The 21,456-nt window shown below is 51.9% G+C and overlaps 1 protein-coding gene across 3 annotated transcripts; it reads left to right on the top strand.

Moving 5' to 3' along the window:
- Positions 1 to 1,231: 1,231 nt before the first annotated feature.
- On the top strand, positions 1,232 to 19,912 carry dlgap4b (discs, large (Drosophila) homolog-associated protein 4b). Of its 3 annotated transcripts, XM_076137973.1 has the most exons (12): positions 1,232 to 2,476; positions 2,564 to 2,778; positions 3,329 to 3,430; positions 4,053 to 4,203; positions 6,258 to 6,522; positions 8,160 to 8,177; positions 13,284 to 13,711; positions 14,271 to 14,362; positions 15,153 to 15,628; positions 16,227 to 16,318; positions 18,186 to 18,356; positions 19,560 to 19,912. In XM_076137973.1, the coding sequence occupies exons 1-12, from the start codon at positions 1,232 to 1,234 to the stop codon at positions 19,800 to 19,802; spliced, it is 3,498 nt and encodes a 1,165-aa protein (XP_075994088.1). In that variant the 3' UTR covers positions 19,803 to 19,912. The 3 variants fall into 3 exon arrangements, with proteins under 3 accessions (XP_075994088.1, XP_075994086.1, XP_075994087.1); XM_076137971.1 differs by lacking the exon at positions 8,160 to 8,177 and having other exon boundaries at positions 1,232 to 2,478; positions 2,554 to 2,778; positions 6,258 to 6,510; XM_076137972.1 differs by lacking the exons at positions 3,329 to 3,430; positions 8,160 to 8,177 and having other exon boundaries at positions 4,053 to 4,251; positions 6,258 to 6,510.
- The last annotated feature ends 1,544 nt before the right edge of the window (positions 19,913 to 21,456 follow it).

Raw genomic sequence — 21,456 nt, 5'->3', positions numbered from 1 at the left:
AATTTACATTTACAAGTAGTTTCTCTGTTGTTGCTGTTGTTGTTGTTGTTATTTCTTGGACTGGTGTGACTGGAGGAAGAGGAAGAGGCACCTTGTTGTAGTTTAGCCTCCTCACACCAACACACGTCCCTCATCTCAGGCTGGAGATCAATCTGTCCTCTGAAGCTGCCCGTCTCCCTGCCCGTCTGCGTCTCTTCTGCGTCCCACAGGTTGGTGGTGCTGCTGCTCAGGCTGATCTGTGGAGGAGAGTCTCTGCCCATACCTCCATCTGTTTCTCAGTCGCTCTCCTCCTTTCCTTTTCCTGCCACCCGTCCCCCTCACAGTGTCCGTCCCTGCCAGTCTCTCCTGTCCCGTCTGGGCGCGCTGAGCCAGGCGTGGCGTGCCCAGACCGGTGTGGTGTAAAGCAGTAAAGAGGGCCGGAGCGGCGGGAGCTGGCAGCTTCTCCTCCTTGGCCTCTTAGTCAAGCTGCTCTAGTGGCAACGATGCAACTCAGCTGAGAAGATAATGGAGGAGGATGATGTCACAGGGAGGCAGAGGGAGGGAGATACACACATGTTTAGATTGAAGCTTACATATGGATCCATGTACAGAATGGAGATGCCGGTGTGTGTGTGTTATGTGATACACACACTGAGCTGATGTGAGTGAGTGAGTGAGTGAGTGAGTGAGTGAGTGAGTGAGTGAGTGAGTGAGTGATTGAGTGTCTCTGTGTGTGAGTGAGTGTCTCTGTGTTTGTCTCTGTTTGTGTGTGTGTGTGTGTGTGTGTGTGTGTGTGGGTGAGGCATTTGTGTTCTGCCTCTGGGTGCGTTCCATTTAAACACATAACTGTGGAGGTGTCTACAGTGACGGATGAATGTCTGCCGTTGTTCTCTGGCTCTTCTGACCCTGGAGTCACAGCTGCTCATTGTTCAACATGTCGCCTCTCCTTCGTCCACTCAGCTGTGGGAGGAAGTTGGAAGTCTCTCTGATTTGCGGCGCTGTGATTCCCTCACAAGGATCAGCAGCCAGCCGGAGTTTAGTCTGAGTCCGGACATAAGTGGGTGTGTTAGTGTGGCCCAGCTGATAAGAGTTCATAAGCCTGCGGTGTGTGTTTGTGTCACATGGTCCTTCATAGTCCACATGTTGTGTTTTCTCACTCTCCTCTCTTGTCTCTGTCCTCTTGTCTCTCAGGAGGTGGTGATCGTCATTCCTCTGTCCTCAGCCTGGTGGTCTTCTAGAGGACGGAGCCACCATGAAAGGGTTGGGAGCAAACCGTAACAGGCACCTGTCTGAGGCCTGTGATCCTTCCCTGGGCCACCCAGAGGCCCTGTACCCTCAGAAGACCAGCACGCTGCCCCGCAGCCCCTACCTGCTGACCCCCGCGATGGACCACTATGGCACAATGGACCCCCATCACTACCAGCCCGCCAACCACAGCTCCCTCCCTCCAGACTGCATGCTGTCCCTCAACAACCAGATCTCCAACAGCAGCACCTTCCCCAGGATCCACTACAACTCCTACGACCCGTCTGACTTCTCCCCGCCTGAGGACAGCATCGGGGGGATCACAACAGGGACCATGGGGACCATGGGGACCATGGGCACGTCCATGTCCATGGGCATGGGGACAGGCATGGGCATGGCGGGGATGAGTGGACGGACACCCATGATTACCAGCGGCTCAGCGACCATCTCACATCACATGACCAAGAACCAGGTCCCACCTAATCTACTGGAGCCGTTTGATAAGCAGCGACCGAGCAGCAGAGACGGCTTCAGCACGCTGCAGTTCCATCGGACGTCTGCGGTGGCCGCCTCCAAGCAGCGCACAGACAGCCCCGGACGCATCCGCTACATGCTGCACTCCGTCCAGAAGCTCTTTGCAAAGTCCCAATCACTGGAGACGCAAAACATGAAAGGGAACGTCAACGGCCGCTCCTCTGGCAGCGGCGGCGGCTCGTCTGGCACCGAGGACGGCGGGAAGCAGAACCGTCGCTGCAAAAGCAAAGACAGAGGAACGAAATCAGAGGCGACGGCCAAACGGCGGCCGCGCTCCAACATGTCGGGTTACTGGAGCTCGGATGACTTGGACAGCAGCGACCTGAGCAGCTACCACAACACCATGGCCATGATGACTCTGGGGCGACCCACTGGCCTGGACAGCCAGGGGGGGCAGAGCAGATACATCCACAGCGGCTACAACACCATCAGCTCCTCCAAGAGCAGCAGCGACATGAAGTATCAGCTGCATCCTGGGCTGGAGGTGGGAGGGGGAGGGGGAGGGGGAGGGGGCGGCGGCGGCGGCAGCGGGTTTGGAGGAGCGAGCATGTTAATGAACGAGGGCGACTTCCTGAAAGGAAACTCCTGGTCCACGCTGACCATGGGCCAGCCCAGGCACGTGATCCAGAAGGGCTCAGCCACTATGGACCGCTCCATGCTCAAGTCCAAGTCCTGCCAACAGGAGCTCGCCTGCAACTACCTGCAGGTCGGGCGGAGGGTGAGTTGTTGCAGATGCATCTAAAGGTCAAAGGGAGAAGATGATGATGACCTCATACTGATTTTAACCCTTTGCTGCCCCCTACAGGGTGACTGGAGCAGCACGTTAGGCCGCAGCGGGGGTGCCAATGAGATCCCTTGCCGGCGGATGCGCAGCGGCAGCTACGTGAAGGCCATGGGAGACATGGAGGACAGCGACGACTCGGAGGGAAGTCCCAAACCCTCGCCCAAGAGCGCCGCTCGCCGCCAGAGCTACCTCCGGGCCACGCAGCAGTCTCTGAGCGACCAGCTACCGCCACGCAAGTAAGAGACCGGCAGACTCAGGGCTCCAGCTTATAAGGGGGAGACTCGACCTCATGGCATTATGTCAATGTGTAAACAAGACGAGGGAACTCAGTTTGTGTTTACAGAGACGCAAGGGAAGACGAAGGATTGACTCAAAAAGTTAGACAAAGATATGAATATAAAGTGAAATAAACCTTGTTATGTTCGTGCTAAAGGGAAGAACACAGACACACACACACACACACACACACACACACAGGTAATCTTAAGCTGTATAGAATGAAGTGGTATCAGTCCCCTCGACCGCTGCATGTCGTCAGTCTCTCTCAGAGACAGACAACATGAGTCACACAGACACACATCGCTGATCTGGATCTGCCTGGAGATTCATTTGAATGTTCCTTGGCCCATGATGCACCTCTGCAACACACACACACACACACACTCACAGAGGCAGGAGTAGAGTTTAATCAGCCTCTAGGTCTGTGTAGAGATGTAAGAATGGGCCGGGCCCTTCCAGAATGCTTAAAGATGCCGCTCTGCTCTCCCCTGCCGGGCCTGAGAGCAGCAGAACCCTGGACCCCTCCCTGTTTCACGGGGAGCTGGACGCTCTGTGGTCTCCGCTCCACAGTGTGCCCTCTCTGCAGCAGCTGGGCAGGTCCATGAGCAGGTCAGTGCCGGGTCAGTGAGCGCTGTGGTGCAAAACGCTGATTCCTGATTGGACGGCCTCCGATCAATGACTTTGCACCGCCCGCCTTAGATTTTCTGTAAAGTCGGTGGCAACGCCAAACGCCAACTCCATGCCTCTGCTACCGACAGCTGCCAGCCTTCCTTAAGTTATGACGCCATCCATCCTGGGGTCAGGGGTCATCGGGGGTCAGAGACCATTCCATGGCAGCGTGACGTCACCAGGGCCAACAAAGAACAGGGGCCAGAGGAGCCTGGCGCTCTTTGCTTTGGTCCCCTGAAGGCACTGTCAGCTGTGTGTGTGTGTGTGGCCGGACATCTTTGGCTTTGCATGCTGAGATGCTGAATGATGAGATCAGAATAGAGACAGAATTAGGTTCAGGAGCCAAACATGAAAGTGTAAATGCAACATTTCAGTAACAGCCTTGTCCTCCATGTGTCTCTCATCTTTGCTGCTCATGTCATCATCATCCTGTCATCCTCCTCTCCTGTTCTAACTCTCTTCTTCCTCACACTCTCCCTCACATGGCCTTTGATCGTCCCCATCATCATGTCCTTCACACGTCTCTATCCTGACTGTCCTCTTGTCTTCCGTCCCTGTCCAGCTGTCTTCCGTCTCTCAGAGAGCTCTCCAATAACCGAAGCCTGGACAACCTGGACTGCATTGAAGACTCGGGCTCGTCTTTCCCTCGTTGGGACGACGACGACTTCAGCCAGGCCTGCAGCACTTTGGGCAGGAGCAGCTGTATGGGACAGGTCAGCCGTCGTCCCGGCAACAGCCAGAGATTTTGCATTAGATGTGGTGTTTGTAAAATGTTTGAGCTTGGATATTACATTTCTGACGACATTCTGTTTCTCTCTCTCTCTCCCTATCTCTCTCTCTCTCTCTCTCTCTCTCCCTCTCTCTCTCTCTCTCTCTCTCTCTCTCTCTCTCTGTCTCTCTGTCTCTCTCCCTCTCTCTCTCTCTCTCGCCCTCTCTCTCTGTCTCTCTGTCTCTCTCTGTCCCTCTCTCTTTCTCACTCTCTCTCCCTCTCTCTCCCTCTCTCTCTCTCTCTCTCCCTCTCTCTCTCTCTCTCTCTCTCTGTCCCTCTCTCTCTCTCACTCTCTCTCTCTACGATTGTGTGTGTGTGTTCTTTGTAGATAATGAGTTAAAAGCTCAGTAACGCTTGCTCATAATTTACATCACTTAGCTTGCAGCAGACTCCCCACTTTAAACCGCCCGTCAGTCTCAGAGCCTTAAGCTTCTTCACTCCTTCACTTCTGTGCTAAGGAATTTGCATTTTTCCAGCTTAGACCACATTAATGAAGCGAGCTGAACAAAGAGCCGCAATCGCCCCGATGCTTCTCTCATGGACGTCCTGAGCCTGAACGCTGACTGAGCGACGCAGGTGGCACTCAGGCTCAGCTCACCCGCTTACATAAGAGCCATTAGCTCATCGGGTGACCGGGTCAGGCCGGTGATCAGGTGAACACGCCTGTCTGCTCCGGTACAGCTGGTTTGTTAAATGAAGCGTTAAGAGCAATTAGAGCCTCGACTGCTCCCAGAGGATGAAGAGCACAGAAACATTATTCACTTTACTTTGCATGATCAGAATAATAAAAAGAGAGAAAATCAACCTGCAGTAAACTTCAGAGCTTGCTTGGTTCAATAGGTTCACTTTTTCCTCAAATTTAACTATGGGGAGATGAAGTGTGACACCCGGAATCACTTTATCCACAACCTGAGTCTCCGTCTCATATCATCCCTGTGAGCCCATGACATCATCGCTTACAGCTACAGACCTAAACAGTTCTTGATGTTTGAGATAATAGGACACACACCCTCTGTTTGACCTGACACACCAGCTTGTGTGAGGATCTCACCTTCACCCATTGTGATAATGGCTCCCCCCCGTTGCCATGGAGATAACACGCATTTCATTGCTGCTCCTGCGGGAAATGATGTCAATTTCATCCCGGCTCCTGCTGCTTCCCTGTGGGGACGTTTCAAGTGTGCAGCGCTCTGTTTTACTCTCTCTCTCACACACTCAAACTCTCTCTCTCTCTCTCTCTCTCACTCTCCCTCTCGCTCTCTCTCATTCTGTCACTCTCTCTCTCCCTCTCACCCACTCTCTCTCAATCTCAATCTCTGTCTCTGTCTCTCTCTCTCCCTCTCTCTGGGTGTCTCTCTCTCTCTCCCTCCCTCCTTCTCTCTCTCTCTCTTCTCCCTCTCTCTCTTACTCCATGCAATCTCCCCCCCCTCCCTCTCTCTCTTACTCTCTTACACTTGCTCACTCTCTCCCTTCCTTCCTTGTTCCCTCCCACTGCCTCACCAAAAACGACTTAGCTCCGAGTGCATTTTAACCCTTTCATGTGTCTTCCCTCTCCCTCTGAAGCAGCTGTGAGCTCATATTCACGTCTGCCTCTTCCTCTTCAGATGTTTCTCCTCCGCTCTGTGAGAATGTTCTTGCTGTATGACACACACACACACTCATACACTGATAACAGAGGCACTTTCCTGGTGAGAGCTCCTCCATTCACAGCAGTCACAGAGGTGAATGCAGCTCTCTCTGAATTGAACTCTGTACGCTGCTCTGTACGCCGCTCTACTCGGGAGAAATTGAGGATCTCCACACATTTAAACTTCTGACCCCTCTTGGCGCTTTTCAGTGCTCATCACATTCCCATGTCCCTCACAGGTGCAGACAGACAGCCGGCTGCTCGGCGCTGCAGAGCTGCTGGAGCTTCAGTCCGGCTTTATTAACCCTCTGCACCTCCTCTCTCTCTCTCTCTCTCTCTCTCTCTCTCTCGCTCTCTTCTCCTGCCTACAGCTACGGGACCTGGAACTGTGTCAGCGTTATGAAGACCGCAGCTCCGAGTCCACATACAGAGATTCCCGTCCGCACTCTCAGGATAACCCCGAGCCTCCAGATCTGCCCATGCCCACATGCTTCCGCTCCCGCAGCCACAGCTACCTGAGGGCCATCCAGGCCGGCTGTTCCCAAGACGACGACACCGCCTCCATAGACTCAGGCTCCCCACCTCCCACAGAGACCACTGTTCGCACCTACAGCACCAGCACTGGTGAGACCTCCGGCTCGTTATCACACACACACACACACACGCACTTGCTTCTTTACTGTTCACCAGACGCTCACCAGCTAGAATACAGAGCAAATGTTCCTGTAATCAGCTAATAGAGCGGCTCTAAGGAGAGGGCGGCGCTCTCTCTCTGCCCTGGCAGCTCTGGGTCAGTCAGGTGGGAGGCGGCCAACACCTGGGCCTGCTGCCAGAGATGGAGTGCTGCCATGGAGCTCTGATTTCCTCCCTCGTGTGCGTCTACACACCGAGGCTCTGAGGGAAGATGGAAGGTTTCCATAATGTTTCATTCAGGCTCAGTCCCTTCATTCTGTCAGTATAGATCAGGCTAATTACATATGTCAGGAAGGCTCACACACACCGACACACACACTCTGACCAACACACTCACACACTATCGGCTGTGTGATCAGTGAGCTGAAGGATGTTGAGTCTCTCTCCACACTGCGTGATGCTCAGATGGCCACCACAAAGGGGCGCTCTTCACCAGACACACCAAAGATCAGCCATAGGCCACGCGGTGCCTTCAGGTCCATCAGGATATTTTCTTGTTCACATCTGGAGATACGTTCGTTGCAGAATAGTGTTAAATACCGGAAGGGTTGTCTGAATGTTCCATCGCTGTGTGTCAGATGAAGCTGTAAGGAGCCTTTAGCAGGTGTGACGTTTATGTGATGGGACGGTAACCGGTGCCGGTCGCGTTCTTTAGGAAGTGAGTTTCATACATTCAGGTCTTTGGAGGCCCGTTAGAGGTTTTAATGTACACTAATTAATGTACAATTTTGGAAACCGCTCTGTCCAGTTTCTGTTCGCGAGCAGAGATTCCGTCGGCGAAGCGTAACTTTACATTTTCCGAGTGGTACTTGAAGGCATCGGCAGTGTGTTCCTCCCACAGATAAAGACTCACACACGCGTACACAATCACACACGTACACACACTCCGCCTCCAGTTGCACTCACTCCACTTTACTCCTCACTGTCCTGCTCCGCGTCTGACAGGAAGGTGAGTGACAAACTAGAAGAAGAAGAAGAAACATGGTTTATACTTTTAGAGTTTAATGAATGAGTCGCGCTGTTAATGTTGTTTGATGTGGTCGAGCTTTGTTTCATTCACTACTTTGAAGTTTGGGGCATCATCAGTGTGTGTGTGTGTGTGTTTGTGTGTGTGTGTGTGTGTGTGTGTGTGTGTGTGTGTGGAGGAAGAGGAAGTTGCAAATGTTTACATCTTCCACCTGCTTGTTTGTCTGCTCTCTCTCCACTCTATCAGTTGTTGATTACTCCCTGCTGAGCATCAGTATAAAGTGCTTTGCTGCTGATGGACTGTAGGAATCAGCCTCAGCATGATGACTGTGAGGATCATCCTCAGCATGATGACTGTGAGGATCAGCCTCAGCATCATGACTGTGGGAATCAGCCTCAGCATAATGACTGTAGGAATGAGCCTCAGCATCATGACTGCGGGAGTCAGCCTCAGCTTCATGACTGTGGGAATCAGCCTCAGCATGATGTCTGTGGGAATCAGCCTCAGCTTTGTGGCTGTGGGAATCAGCCTCAGCTTCATTACATTACATTACGATCATTTGGCAGACGCTTTTATCCAAAGCGACTTACATTACAGTTACCACCCTTCGCAGAGGGGGGAGCAGTTGAGGGTTCGGTGCCTTGCTCAGGAGCACCTTGGCAGGGGCTCGAACCGGCAACCCTCCGGTTCCCAAGCGGAAGCTCTACCCACTGAGCCACTGCCTCCCAAGACTCCCTTCATGACTTTGGGAGTCAGCCTCAGCATGATGTCTGTGGGAATCAGCCTCAGCTTCGTGGCTGTGGGAACAGCCTCAGCTTCATGACTTTGGGAGTCAGCCTCAGCATCATGACTGTGAGGATCAGCCTCAGCTTCATGACTGTGGGAATCAGCCTCAGCATCATGTCTGTGGGAATCAGCCTCAGCTTCATGGCTGTGGGAATCAGCCTCAGCTTCATGACTGTGGGAATCAGCTTCAGCATGATGACTGTAGGAATCAGCCTCAGCATGATGACTGCAGGAATCAGCCTCAGCATCATGACTGTAGGAATCAGCCTCAGCATGATGACTGCGGGAGTCAGCCTCAGCTTCATGACTGTAGGAATCAGCCTCAGCATGATGACTGCGGGAGTCAGCCTCAGCTTCATGACTGTGGGAATCAGCCTCAGCATGTTGTCTGTGGGAATCAGCCTCAGCTTCTTGGCTGTGGGAATCAGCCTCAGCTTCATGACTGTGGGAGTCAGCCTCAGCATCATGACTGTGAGGATCAGCCTCAGCTTCATGACTGTGTGAATCAGCCTCAGCTCCTCTGTGGTGTTGGATTGAGCCTAAACCTTTGTGCTCTTTGTGTTCTAATGTCAGGACTCGATCAACACAGAGCCCTGATTGGTTTCTGGCTCCATTGTTCTCTCTAAATCTTATTTAATGAAGATAATTGTTTTGGTAGTGAGGGAGTGGTGAGCATCACAGGTCAGGGCGCCGGCACGGTGTGGCTGTGATTACAGGACACAATGGAGGCTGCTCAGCTGGTAGCCGACCTGGCAACCAAACTCATACATGCATGCGTGAGAGAGAGAAGAAGTAGAGCCTGAAAATCCACCTGTGTCCACCTTTTGTCCTTGAATGTCTCTGTGTGTTGTCCAGCTCCAGCCACAACAACACACCTGTCTGCTGAGGACATGCATGTTGTCAATGGTAACGCTGTCAACAGTTGTGATGAGAGAGGGAGCAGGCTGTCACTCAAGCCTGCAGGGATCTGAACAAGCGTCCTGTCATGTTCTGGAGCAGGTGGTGAGTCTGTTTGTTTAGACTCCAGTTTGTTCACCCCGTCAGCTTAATGAGTCTGAGTCTGAGTGTGAGTGTGAGTCTGAGTGTGAGTCTGTGTTCACCTGGACAGTCAGGATCTAAGGTTCTATAAGGGATTTAGGTCCAACATGAGTGATGAGTGAAGGATGAAGAGTTTAAAGGGTTAAGGTTAGGGTTAGGTCCCAAATGCAGAAATGGCTACAATTCTATAAAAATTGCACAAATGTCTTTTTTTAAAGCCGACTGTGGGACTTAAGGCATAATGAAGTGTTTTAACTTCACTGATGTCATCTGTGGAGCTGTGGTTGGTTAATTATCTCTCCAGTGCTCCAGCAGCAAACTGTTTAACTCAGAGCAGAGCAACTTAAAGCTGAGTTCAGACTTATGATCATCAGAGCAGAGCCTCAGATCATCTGTGTGCTCCTGCCTCACAGCTGGAGTCCTCTGCCCTGTAAACACACTGTGACCTTGAGCCTGTGTGAAGGTCGACAGTGCCGACATCCACACAGCAGGAAAACCTTTCCACTCCAGCTTCACCCTCAAGCTTTAAGCTGGAGGCTCCAGCTTGTTGCTGTGTGTGTGTGTGTGTGTGTGTGTGTGTGTGTGTGTGTGTCTGTGTGTGTGTGTGTGTGTGTGTGTGTGTGTGTGGTTGTGTGTGTGTGTGTGTGGGGGGGGGGGGATTTGCTGGTGTTAAGAGTCTAAGTTTGTAATCTGGACTTTGTTCTTCATAGTTTCCTTTTAGTTGTTGTTGTTTAGGGCTGAAATCCATGAAGTCGCTCTGATATCACACTTTTTATGAATGTTTACATGAATACAAATAACTCAATTCTGTCACCAGCTGCTCTGTCACCTGCTGCTCTGTCACATGTTGCTCTGCATACACACATATAATTAATAACTCATATAACGACTTCAATCAGATTCATTGTTCAGCTCTAATTCCCTTCAATCACCTGTTAATCACCAGATGAATGTTGGACTGTGGACTCAAACACACCTCTGCTGCACGCACACACATGCACCCACACACACACACACACACACACACACTCACTCACTCACACACACACACACATGCACACACACACACACACACACTCACTCACTCACACACTCACTCACTCACACACACACACACACACACACACACACACACACACACACACACACACACACACACACACACACACACACACACACACACACACTGCTGGACCCCTCCTCTTCTGTGTGGTGTTATTGTTCTGACTTTCCTGCCGGTTGAGACCATGATGTAACCGCTCACACACACACACACCTACCTACACACACTTATACCAGCCTCCAGTCATCCTGCAGCCCTGGAATGTGGGCGTGGAGAGGTTCGGTGACAGGGCTGCCACAGCACAGTGACACTGATCTTCCTCAGCCCCTTCATCAGAGTCACCAGGCTGAGTCAGCAGGTTCCAGTGATGGTTGATCCTCTGCTCTGCTCTACTTGTTGCTGCATGGACACTGTTGTCTGTTGACGTGTGTAGAGGAACAAAATGTGCTCCGACATATCACCTGGCTGCTGTGGAGACACGTCTCCCCACTGTGCGATGAATTCTATGAGTGAAAACACAATTTGTATTAACTAATCCACCTTAAGTGATCATACAGAATTTCCTATTTCCCTCAAGTATTTTCTATTCAATTTGTCAACGTTAAAATAAAGAAACGTGGACACAAAGCCACCTGGTGTTTGTGTGGGAGGTCTGACAGAGAGAGGAGCTGTTAGATTGTTTAACTTCGTGGTCAAAGAGATGAAATGAGGATAGAAGCCCTCATGATGTTCCTGTTTCAGTGGCAGTTCCTCATCCGTACTCATAGTCAGTGGTGTGTAGCAGCAGCAGCTAATGAGAGGCCGATCCATCAGCAGCCGGTCTGACCAGAGCCCAGACCACCAGGGGCCCTCTGCAGCCCAGACCACCAGGGGCCCTCTGCAGCCCAGACCACCAGGGGCCCTCTGCAGCCCAGACCACCAGGGACCCTCTGCAGCCCAGACCACCAGGGGCCCTCTGCAGCCCAGACCACCACGGGCCCTCTGCAGCCCACAGCATCTGCAGGAGAACTTCAACTGTGAGGTGGGAACAAACCCAGGAAAGTGGTTAGCTGCTCTTTAAGGAACCCTAGAGCCAGCCAAGCACACACACACACACACACACACACACACACACTCTCTCTCTGGAGATATGGTCCCTCGACTTCGCCTCTGCTGCGCTGTGAGCGAGGAGGCTTTGTGTGTCTGTGGCCCAGCTGAGTGACAGAAGTGTGAAGCTTAGGTGACAGTGAGGCATGAGGTCATCAGGGTTCATCCTTAGGTGAGGTCGCCTACACGCCGCAGATTATAGCTACCAAGTGTGGATTGCAGTGAACAGAAAGCTCCTTTGTGTTCCTCAGCAGCTCACATGTTTGCTGCCCGGCTTGTTTACAATCCAGAGCAGCACAACACACACACACACACACACACACACACACACATTCCTGCTGGCGTCTCAGTCCCCACCTGTGTTCTGCTCAGAATGCTTCACACGAGAGTTGATGTTGATGTTGTGGTGGTCGCTCCTGTTCTCCGTGCTGGCCTTGACCTCCCTCCGCCCGGCCCGGCCCTGCTGCTCTGTGGCTTCTACTTTCCGCTGCTCCTTCCAGAGTGGCGTCTAATAGAGCTTCTGTTTGAGGCATTAAATGGCAGCCGCACGCTCGTCAGGTTCCATTTGGATTCCTGGCCTGTTTGGGTTGGAGGTCTCAGCTTTCCCCCTCATCGCTCTCTGCCTTCGTCTACAGAGCACCAGGGGCCAAACTTCAGGCCCTTACTCCTCTGTAAACATGCACACACACACACACGCACACACAAACACACACACTGTATCAATGAGCTGAGACACAGGGCTCTTATCTGGCAGCTCCTCTGGACTCGTTTCATCCCTGTTCCTCTGACTTCCTTTGTGATCCTCTGTTTGTTTGCGCACGTTTGTGACTCACACACACACACACACACACACACAAGCCATTCAGGCCTGTTTGCTCTGATCCGGTCCAGGCTGGAGATGAGGTCCATCCTCCTCCTCACACAATGGCAGAGCGTGGCCTGAAGGGAGAGGAGAGAGGAGAGAGGAGAGAGGAGAGCATGTGTGTCCTCAAAGAGTCCGGGTCCAGGACACGGTCTGATGTCGTGCTCTGGATGTTTACTGTACCTAATCCTACATGATGTTCCCACTGTGAGGAGATCTGAACCCTGTACACTCTGGATGATGTCATGGGACAACATCAAGTCTGTGTTGTGTAGTGGAGGGGAGGAAGTCTTCAGATGGCAGACAGAGTTTCAGTCTTCAGGGTTCTGAAGGTCCAACAGTTCCTCCTTTGACTTCATGACCTCCTGATTTAGACTGAAGTATGACGTGTGTGTGTGTGTGTGTGTGTGTGTGTGTGTGTATTCATTCAGTCACCTGTGTTTGCTCAGTGTTGTTGATCTCATTTTCCACTTAAATGCTGCCTTCAGCCGTCCTGGTGAGTCTGTGTGTGTGTTTGTGTGAGTCTGTGTGTGTGTTTGTGTGAGTCTGTGTGTGTTTGCAGACCTTTGACTTGCTGAGTTAACTTGTTAGCCGGTTATTGGAGTGACTCTGCTAATCTGTGGCAGGAATGTCTCAAGCTCCTTCCTGCTGCTGCTCACAGTAAAGCTCCTCTCTCTCTCTCTCTCTCTCTCTCTCTCTCTCTCTCTCTCTCTCTCTCTCTCTCTCTGGAGTGTTTGGGTTTCAGTGATTTGGGTCCTGAGACAAAGATTCATGAGATAGATTGTAGTTTTTAAAATACAAAAAAGCTCTGAAAAGCTGAATTTCAAAGGTTTGTATTCTCTCTTATTTCTCTTGTTCTCTTGTGTCCTCCTTCCTCTTCCTCCTCCTCCTCCTCCTCTCAGTGTCCACATGCATAACCACCAGTAAGAAGGCCGCCCCCCCGCCCGTGCCGCCCCGCACCACCTCCAAGCCCTACATCTCTGTGACGGTGCAGAGCAGCACCGAGTCGGCCCAGGATAACTACCTGGACCAGCAGGACCGCCGCTCCGACGCCAACAGCCAGTCTAGCCACGCCCACAGCAACTCCTCCGACAGCCTGGACAGCACCCGAGCCAACAGCCTGGCCCGGGGCGTCTCCAGGCCCGCCCACATCCTCGCCGCGCCCGCCGCCATCACCAGAGAGCCGGTCAGCTCCGTCTGCAACGCTTCCACCGACACCTTCAGCAGCCAGCGTGAACATCTGAGAGCAGAGGCCAAGAGGAGTCTGGCAGCTGAGGACCCCCAGGTGGCTCCAGTACCCAGGAGGAAGCTCTCCTCCATCGGCATCCAGGTGGGCTCACTGTGCCACTCAGCATCACACATAATACATCCTGGAGCGTGCACCTTTACTGGTGAAGTTCTGCTGGATTCTATCAGCCCGGTCCAGAGTAGAGCAGACCTGCGGCTCTGTTTGCTCTGCCTCTCCTTTCACGCCCATGTGAGGGTACTCTCTCTGGGTAAGGACAGTAACTTCCCACCCTCCGGACCCTTCCTTTAGCTACAGAGCCACTTACTGGTCCTCCTGCCCTCTGGAACTGAATCCAGGAAAAAGAGGCTTTTTCACGTTAATCCCTGTGGTCTGAGTGTGTGTGTGTGTGTGTGTGTGGGTATGAGTGTGAGTGTGTGTGCTCTCAAGCTAAACGTCTCATCAGCCCGAGCTGCTTCCTGTCATTAGACTCGTCTGCGGCTGATCCAACAACACATTCCCCTCATTCCCCCTCAACCAGAGTGTGTGTGTGCGTGCGTGCGTGCGTGCGTGCGTGCACGTGCATGTTGTGTGTGTGTGTGTGTGTGTGTCCCACAGTTCCTCCTCCATTTCAACAGATCTGTTGTTTCTTGTTTCTTCTCAGGTTGACTGCATTCAGGAAGTTCAGCGTGAGGAGACTCCGCCTCCTTTCGCCAGATTCCAGTCCATCGGCGTTCAGGTGGAGGACGGGTGGCAGTAAGTCCACTTCCTGTCCTGTGAGGAACACACACTGTACATTTCTGTATTCTAGTCATGGACTCATATCAGCTTCCTGTCGTGGGTGTTTTACGAGTTAAGCGTGTGTGGAGACTCTGAGTAACAGACGGGAGCGTCCAGACTCCCGCTGCCGTTTGCGTTTCACTCTCATGATGTTCTGCATGAAGTTCAGGGATGCAACCTTCCTCCTCTCACTCTCTCACTGTTGCATGCTGCGTCTGGAGTGTTGTAAGTAGCAGCGTCGCCCCGCCCGCCTGTCTGTTTACATCCTGTTTGGTGACGACCCCTCCATCGTGACCGTTCACCTCACCAGTCCCCTAACCTGACCTTCCTCACATCCTCCCTACAGGCTGTGACTATCCTCCTCATCCTCACAGCCTCTTGTTGATAATGTAAAACAGGGGAACAGCTTCAGTCAGTTTGACCTCATAGATGAAGGTCAAGCAACCTGTTCAACGCCCTCAGAACATTTTGTTTCGGTTCCACTGAGCTCAGGTTCACCTTCATCTTCCTCCATATGAGTGTGTGAGTGTGTGAGTGGCTGCACTGAACAGGTTGCAGACTTCAGTTGTACACAAATGAAGTCGGACCTGCGATCAATAGCCTCTCAGTTTATTTATGTCTGGATCGATCAGCTGGAGGAGCTCAGAGTCCAGAACTGAGTCTGAGCTTCCAGTCATGAGAGAATCCTCCTCCTGGTTGTTGATGATGTCATCCTGATGCAGCAGTGAGAAGCACTGACTGTGACTTTCTGACGTGTTTGTTGCAGGAACAGTCGCTCCAGTAGCATGGCCTCAAAGCAGGAGACGGACTCAGACACACAGGACATCTCCATCATCTCCCTCATCAACCACGCCAAACCCACTGAGAAGAAAGTCATGGTGAACAGCTCCAGCCAATCCGTGAGCTCCCCACCCAGACGGGACTCCCTAGGCAACGCGGGCAAAGCCTCGTCACCGCCGCCGCCCAGGCAGATCCTCAACCGCTCCACCACACGCAGCAGCTCCTCCTCCTTCTCTGAGAGCCTGGACCCGGCGCTGGACCCCTCGTCGCTGCCGCCGCCGGACCCCTGGCTGGAGAGCGGGAACGGGAGCAGCAGCGCCCCACAAAGCAGAGGGGGCGGGACGCTGTGCCGGAGAGACGGACACTGGTTCCTGAAGCTGCTGCAGGCGGAGACGGGTCGCATGGAGGGATGGTGCCAGCAGATGGAGCAGGAGACCAAAGACAACCAGCTGACTGAGGAGGGTGAGTCCAGGACCAGACTTCCTCCTTTACCTGGAGGAGCCTGGGAGTCACATTAGAGCAGAGTAGATGAAGCTCATATCCAGAGGTGTGTGTGTGTGGTTATCATGTTCCTCCTCCTCCTCCTCCTCCTCCTCCTCCTCCTCCGGCCTCCTGATCGATCAGACAAACACAATAAGGAAGGGATGAAGAGATTCACACTGTAATCCCCCCGTTAACACTAATCCACTCTGCACTCCATTAAACCTCCAGATTAGATTAGAGCTCCGGCCTGAGACACACACACACACACACACACACACACACACACACAAGGCCTCGGAAGCTTGGTTCGTATCGGAAAGGCCGGATGTGTGTGTGTGTGTGTGTGTGTGTGTGTGTGTGTGTGTGTGTGTGTGTGTGTGTGTGTGTGTGTGTGCTCTGATGACACGGAACAGATTCAGCTGAAGCTTCTGTGTCTCAGTCGGAGGCCCAGATCTTTGGCTCTGACATCATTCCCCTCCACAGAGGCTCAGAATAGAAGTAAAGGTTTGTGTTTCTCAGCTGGGAGTCATAACAGGAAGTGTGTGAGCCGCATTGATTGGTTTTGTTTCCTTTGCAGTGCTGGGGAAGGTGCGCAGTGCGGTGGGAAGCGCCCAGCTGCTCATGTCCCAGAAGTTCCAGCAGTTTCGGGGTCTGTGTGACCAAAACGTGGTGGGTATGACCTCTGTGTGACCTCTGTGTGACCTCCACAGCACAGGAAACACTGTCACATGACCTCACTGACCCCCGACTGGAAACCGGTAGATGTTTAATGCCTAAACGTTTCTTCTGGCCGTGTTCTGATCCGTATCCATCACCTCACACTGGAATTCATGCAGCTCAGATGTGAGTCAGTTCAGTCAAATCTGTCTTTCACACTCGCACTCAGCAAGCAACGGAGCCTGTAGACTCCTCCCACTTCTGAGAGATGACACCTGTCTGAGCGTCTGAGCGTTTCTGTGCACACTGAGTGTAACAGTAGCTGCTAATCTGAAAGGGAGTGAGACAGAGAGTTAACCCTCAGCTGAGCGGCGGCACAGATGTCACAGCAGAGTGAAGCGTTCCCTTTGTTCTCTCTTTGTCCTCTCCACTCCTTACAGCTTTACCTGCACACAAAGCTTCTGCTCAGCCGGACCTCCAGCCTTTATGTCACAACCAACAGTCGCTTATTAAACCTGTTGCTCCTCCTGTCAATCGCTCTGCGGAAAGAGCAGAGCAGTCTAATCTTCACCTGTAAACTTCCTCCTGTGTGAGAAGGATCCAGACTCCATTTCTTTGTTCTTCCCTGGTTCTGAGGTTCTGCTGGTCTGTGGTCCTGACAGGTGAAGCAGCAGGACAGAATGAGGGTGCAGTGTGTGTTTGTTCCTGAGTTCAGATCAATGATATCTGCAGCTGCTTCAACACACAGAGCAGAGAGGAACAACAGCCGCTCTGCCCGGAGCTAAACAGAGCGTGTGTGTGTGTGTGCGTGTGTGTGTGTGCAGCAGGATTAAGCTCTCATCTCTCCGACATCGTCCCACAGGCAGACAGAAGTGTGTGCAGACAAATCAGAGCTCAATCTGCCGATAACGATCTGCAGTGTGGATGAATGAACTCCTGTCCCTGAACTTCCTCCTGTGGATTCATCTGGTTCTATAGATGGAGACAGATGGGAGACTTGGAGACTTGGCCTCATACTGTTTATTATGTTATGTTATGCAGAAAGCTTCCTGTGATGGAGTTCAGCTCCAGCAGAGACGTGCGCGGTGCCACAGCTCCCTCTAGTGTTGAATGTGGAGAGTGACCGTAATCATTCCTGGTTTCCCATCGTTGGGAAGCTGAAGGGAAATCCCTCAAGCCAGCAAACATCCAGAGCTCCAGAGCCGAGCTGCTGCTGCCTGAAGAGAACTCTCCTCCTGAGTTTAGGTCTCTTACCCGCTGAAGTTCTGCGAAATCCAATTTGTGGAAGGAAGGCATGGAAATCTGGAGTGAGGTTTAATTTATTGCGTTTCAATTTATAGACGTTTTTGTTTCTCGCCACACTACACAGCTAAAATAAGCTGGAGGCAAACAGAGCAGCAGCCACAGAGCCTCAGAGCCCCGGGAGCCACAGAGCCACATGAGCCATCTTTAGCCTCTTCCCCCTGCTGTGGTCTCTGCATCTGAGGCAGCACAGCAATCTGCAACCCTCCACACGGCCTCAGCTGCTGGAGGGGAATTAACAGAACGGAGCGTTAAGATGTGGAATTACACCAAGAACCCAGGGAAAAGTGGTCGCCCACGGCAACAAACCCACAGAGGCTCCACCCATCGGCCCCGTTTCTCACAATGTAGACGCACGTTTAGGGAAACTGGTATTTACAGCAAAGCTTACGGGGACGATTTCACAAAATGTTCTCTGTGTTTCTCCTCCTCAGTGTTCTCTCTTCTTCTTCTTCACGTTCTGTGGTGACATCGTTTCATCACCTCATACATTAACTGTCCCCCTCGTGTCCCCACATGTCCCCACGTCTCATCCCTCCCTCCTCACTCATTCATGTCCACCTCTTCTCTTTGTCAGAATGTGAACGCCAACCCGCGGCCCTCGGCCCAGGACCTGGCTGGTTTCTGGGACCTGCTGCAGCTCTCCATCGAGGACATCAGCCTCAAGTTCGACGAGCTCTACCATCTCAAGTCCAATGACTGGCAGCCCGTGCCGTCTGCGGCTGCCCAGTCGCCCCCTGACCGGAAGGTACTTCCAACCCCTGCTGCCCAGTGCCCTGGCTGGGGTAGGAAAGCCGCCGAAACCGGCCTCTCTCCTCCCACCACCACCACCACAACCATTCTCCCACTCAGTCTATCTTCCCCATGCCCGTGTGGGGAGAGCACTAACAGGGACCTCCCAGTCCAGCAGACAGGGCCCACAGATCCCTTTAGACATGCATGGAGACGTCCATCTCAAAGGGGGCTGCCAGCTTTGAGCATGCATGTGTCCCTGAGTGACGGCTCTGCAGTGGAGCATGGCTGCAGTGTGACAGTCCAGCTGTGGCTCCGCCTACAGTGTGTTTAAATGTCTGTGCTCGTCTTTGTGTCTGTGTGTGTCTGTGCAGTAGTGTGTGTGTGTGTGTGTGTCTGTGTAGTACTGTGTGTGTGTGTGCGTGTGTGTGTGTGTGTGTGTGTGTGTCTTTTAGCCACATAAGCCCAAACAGGCCCACTACCATTTTTTTAATAAAACTTTTTTGGCATTGATGATCATTATAGGGGGGGGGGGGTACTGTCCTTACCCAGATAAAGTATCTCCCTCCAAAACACCTAAAGGAAACTTTTTGTGCTGACAAAAAGTTTAACATTTCAATACAGATTTGTTTCAGTCTCACTTTATTCATGAATTTATTTATTTATTACTTTGGGTCTCCTAAAAACTACAATGTAGGTATTACATGTGATGCTGAGTGCCAGAGTCAGCTCAGCAGGAACACAGTGAGTTGATGTTGCTGTTGGGCCTAAGTGGTTGAGTGCTGAGCTGCTGTAACACCGTGTGGCTTTGACAATGCAAACGTAGTGCCTGCATGTGTGTCCTTCCTCCTCCTCGTCTTCACTTTGATCCTCACCTCACATGTTGCCATCGATTGTCCCTGAAATCTGCATTTGTCCACACTAATGATTGTTTTGTCTGAGAGCGCTCTGCTTGTCTGGAGCTCTATTTGAGTCTCTGCTGTCAGCGTCCCTCTACATGTGATCCAGAGCTCTAATGTAGAGGAGCTGCGTTGTCCAAATGTCTCTGTCAAAGTCCAACGTCTGCTAAATCTGTTTAAAGACCTAGAACCTGTTTAAGAGGATCCTAATAAGACAACTTCTCACTGTCTTATCTCTCCTTTCTCTCTTTCCTCTCTGCTCCTTTTTCTCTTTGTCTTCTTGTTCTCTTTGTCATCTGTCATCACTCCCGCCGCTGTAGGACGAGGAGAAGGCGGGACCTCCGGCGTTAAAGAAGCCCGGTAAAGGCCGGCCGACGCTGGGGCGCGAAAAGAGCGCCGACTCTTCGTCCACCTCTTCTTCGGCATCGGCGGAAAAGCAGAGGCAGGAGGCCCGCAAGCGCCTGCTGGCTGCCAAGAAGGCCGCCTCGTTTCGCCAGAACTCGGCCACGGAGAGCGCGGACAGCATTGAGATCTACGTCCCCGAAGCCCAGACTCGCCTCTGAGAGGGGAGAAGAACCTGGGGTGGAGGAGGAGGACAGATAAGTGTCGCTGGAAAAAAGAGCTGGAGAACTTTTGTAGTGCAAACGAGCTGAGCTGCTCAGAGTGCAGAGACAGAGGGGGGTGGGGGGGGCAGGGACATTCAGGGCTCAGTGTGGGGGGGCAGGGTGAGGGTGTGTGGGGGGAGAGGGGGGGGGGGTCATCTCTGCTCCTGGTGCCACCAAACACAGGGAGCTTCTCTGGGCTTGACTCTGAAGCAGGAAACTTCTTATCCGAGGCTGCCGGGGCGACGAACCTCAGACGAGGAACTTTGGTCTCCTCTTGTTTCTTCTCTTGATCTCATAAAGTCGTTCATCATGAAAATATTATTGCGTTAAAACCGAATTTATCCTAAATACTCTCTCAGACTGTTTTAGACGTCGCTCTATATGGGTGATAAGCTGCTCTAGGCAGACAGAAGGTCACGGCACTCCGGCTGCTCCGTCCTCCTCTCGTCCTCCTCTCGTCCTCCTCTTGTCCTCCTCTCGTCCTCCTCTCGTCCCAGAGCCTCGGCCTTCCTGTAGCTTTGCACAGCACCGCCCTGTGGACGTGACACGCACTGCACACACACACACACACACATGCACGCCATGACTCACAAGGATCTACGTCTTCCCTGTATTTATTTGCTCACTTTAAGTCATCGTTTTTTATATAAATCTCCATTTTTGCAGAGCTCACGGTGAATATTGATGAGTGATGTCATCTGAAGGGCGAATATATAAAACAAGTGTCCAAACTGTCAAAGTAGGGTGAAGGTTCATTCAAGCACATCCCGAAATGATAAATGAAAATCTCAAATCTCCAGACTTTCAGTTATTATAAACACAGGAGCCACAAAGTGAAGCTCTGTTCAGGCTCCTTGGCTTCTCTGCCCTCTGATAACGTTGGGTCTTGTGTTTGCACTCATACTGCACATATGTGACACTGCACTTCCTTCTTAGAAACTCAAAAGTAAATTCTTTCAGCAGCTTCATCTCATTCTTTTCTCATGAATCTGTACTCACACTGCAGTCACTCCATCATGCTGAGGCTGAGCAGTCAGGAGCAGTCTGTCTGTGTAGCTGTGTGGGCCGTGGGGACAGTCAGGTCTCAGATAGCCCAAACATTATTATTCTAATCAAACATCTAAGTCCCCCTGTATTTTATTGGAAGTAACATATTTAATTAAAGCATTAAATCATTTAGCCGTTGTGTCTTCATCCTTTCATAAACGCTGTTTGCTTCTTAATGTAAACTGCAGAAGCCAAAGATGGATCCACTCATCGTTCACTCATCTCATCCACTGAAACAGCAAACACAGAGACAGCAGCATGAAAACAAACGATCACCTTTCATTCACTAAACTAGAGGGGCCCTCTTAAGGGTTCATACCACTGCCAAGGCCCAACAGTCCTCAATGATGACATTTAACAGTTGATGAGTTCTGTTGATTGGTTTTCTGAATACATACGTTAGTATTGATGACAATGTGACTGAATGGTTTGTGGTCCTGTGCCTGTTTGGTGCATCACATTACATATGTTCAGGATGAGACCCCAGGCTGTAAACATGGATCCTGGTCCAGGTCTGCACCGGATCACTGTCTGGTCTGCAGGCCTGAATTAGTCTGAGTCAAGA

Source organism: Genypterus blacodes, unplaced genomic scaffold (assembly GCF_046128005.1).
Source record: "Genypterus blacodes isolate CSIRO-AG114 ecotype Tasmania unplaced genomic scaffold, CSIRO-AGI_Gbla_v1 ptg000346l_1, whole genome shotgun sequence".
Classification (NCBI taxonomy): Eukaryota; Metazoa; Chordata; class Actinopteri; order Ophidiiformes; family Ophidiidae; genus Genypterus; species Genypterus blacodes.
The sequence above is the reverse complement of the archived record's forward strand: the minus strand, read 5'-3'. Positions and strand labels throughout refer to the sequence as shown.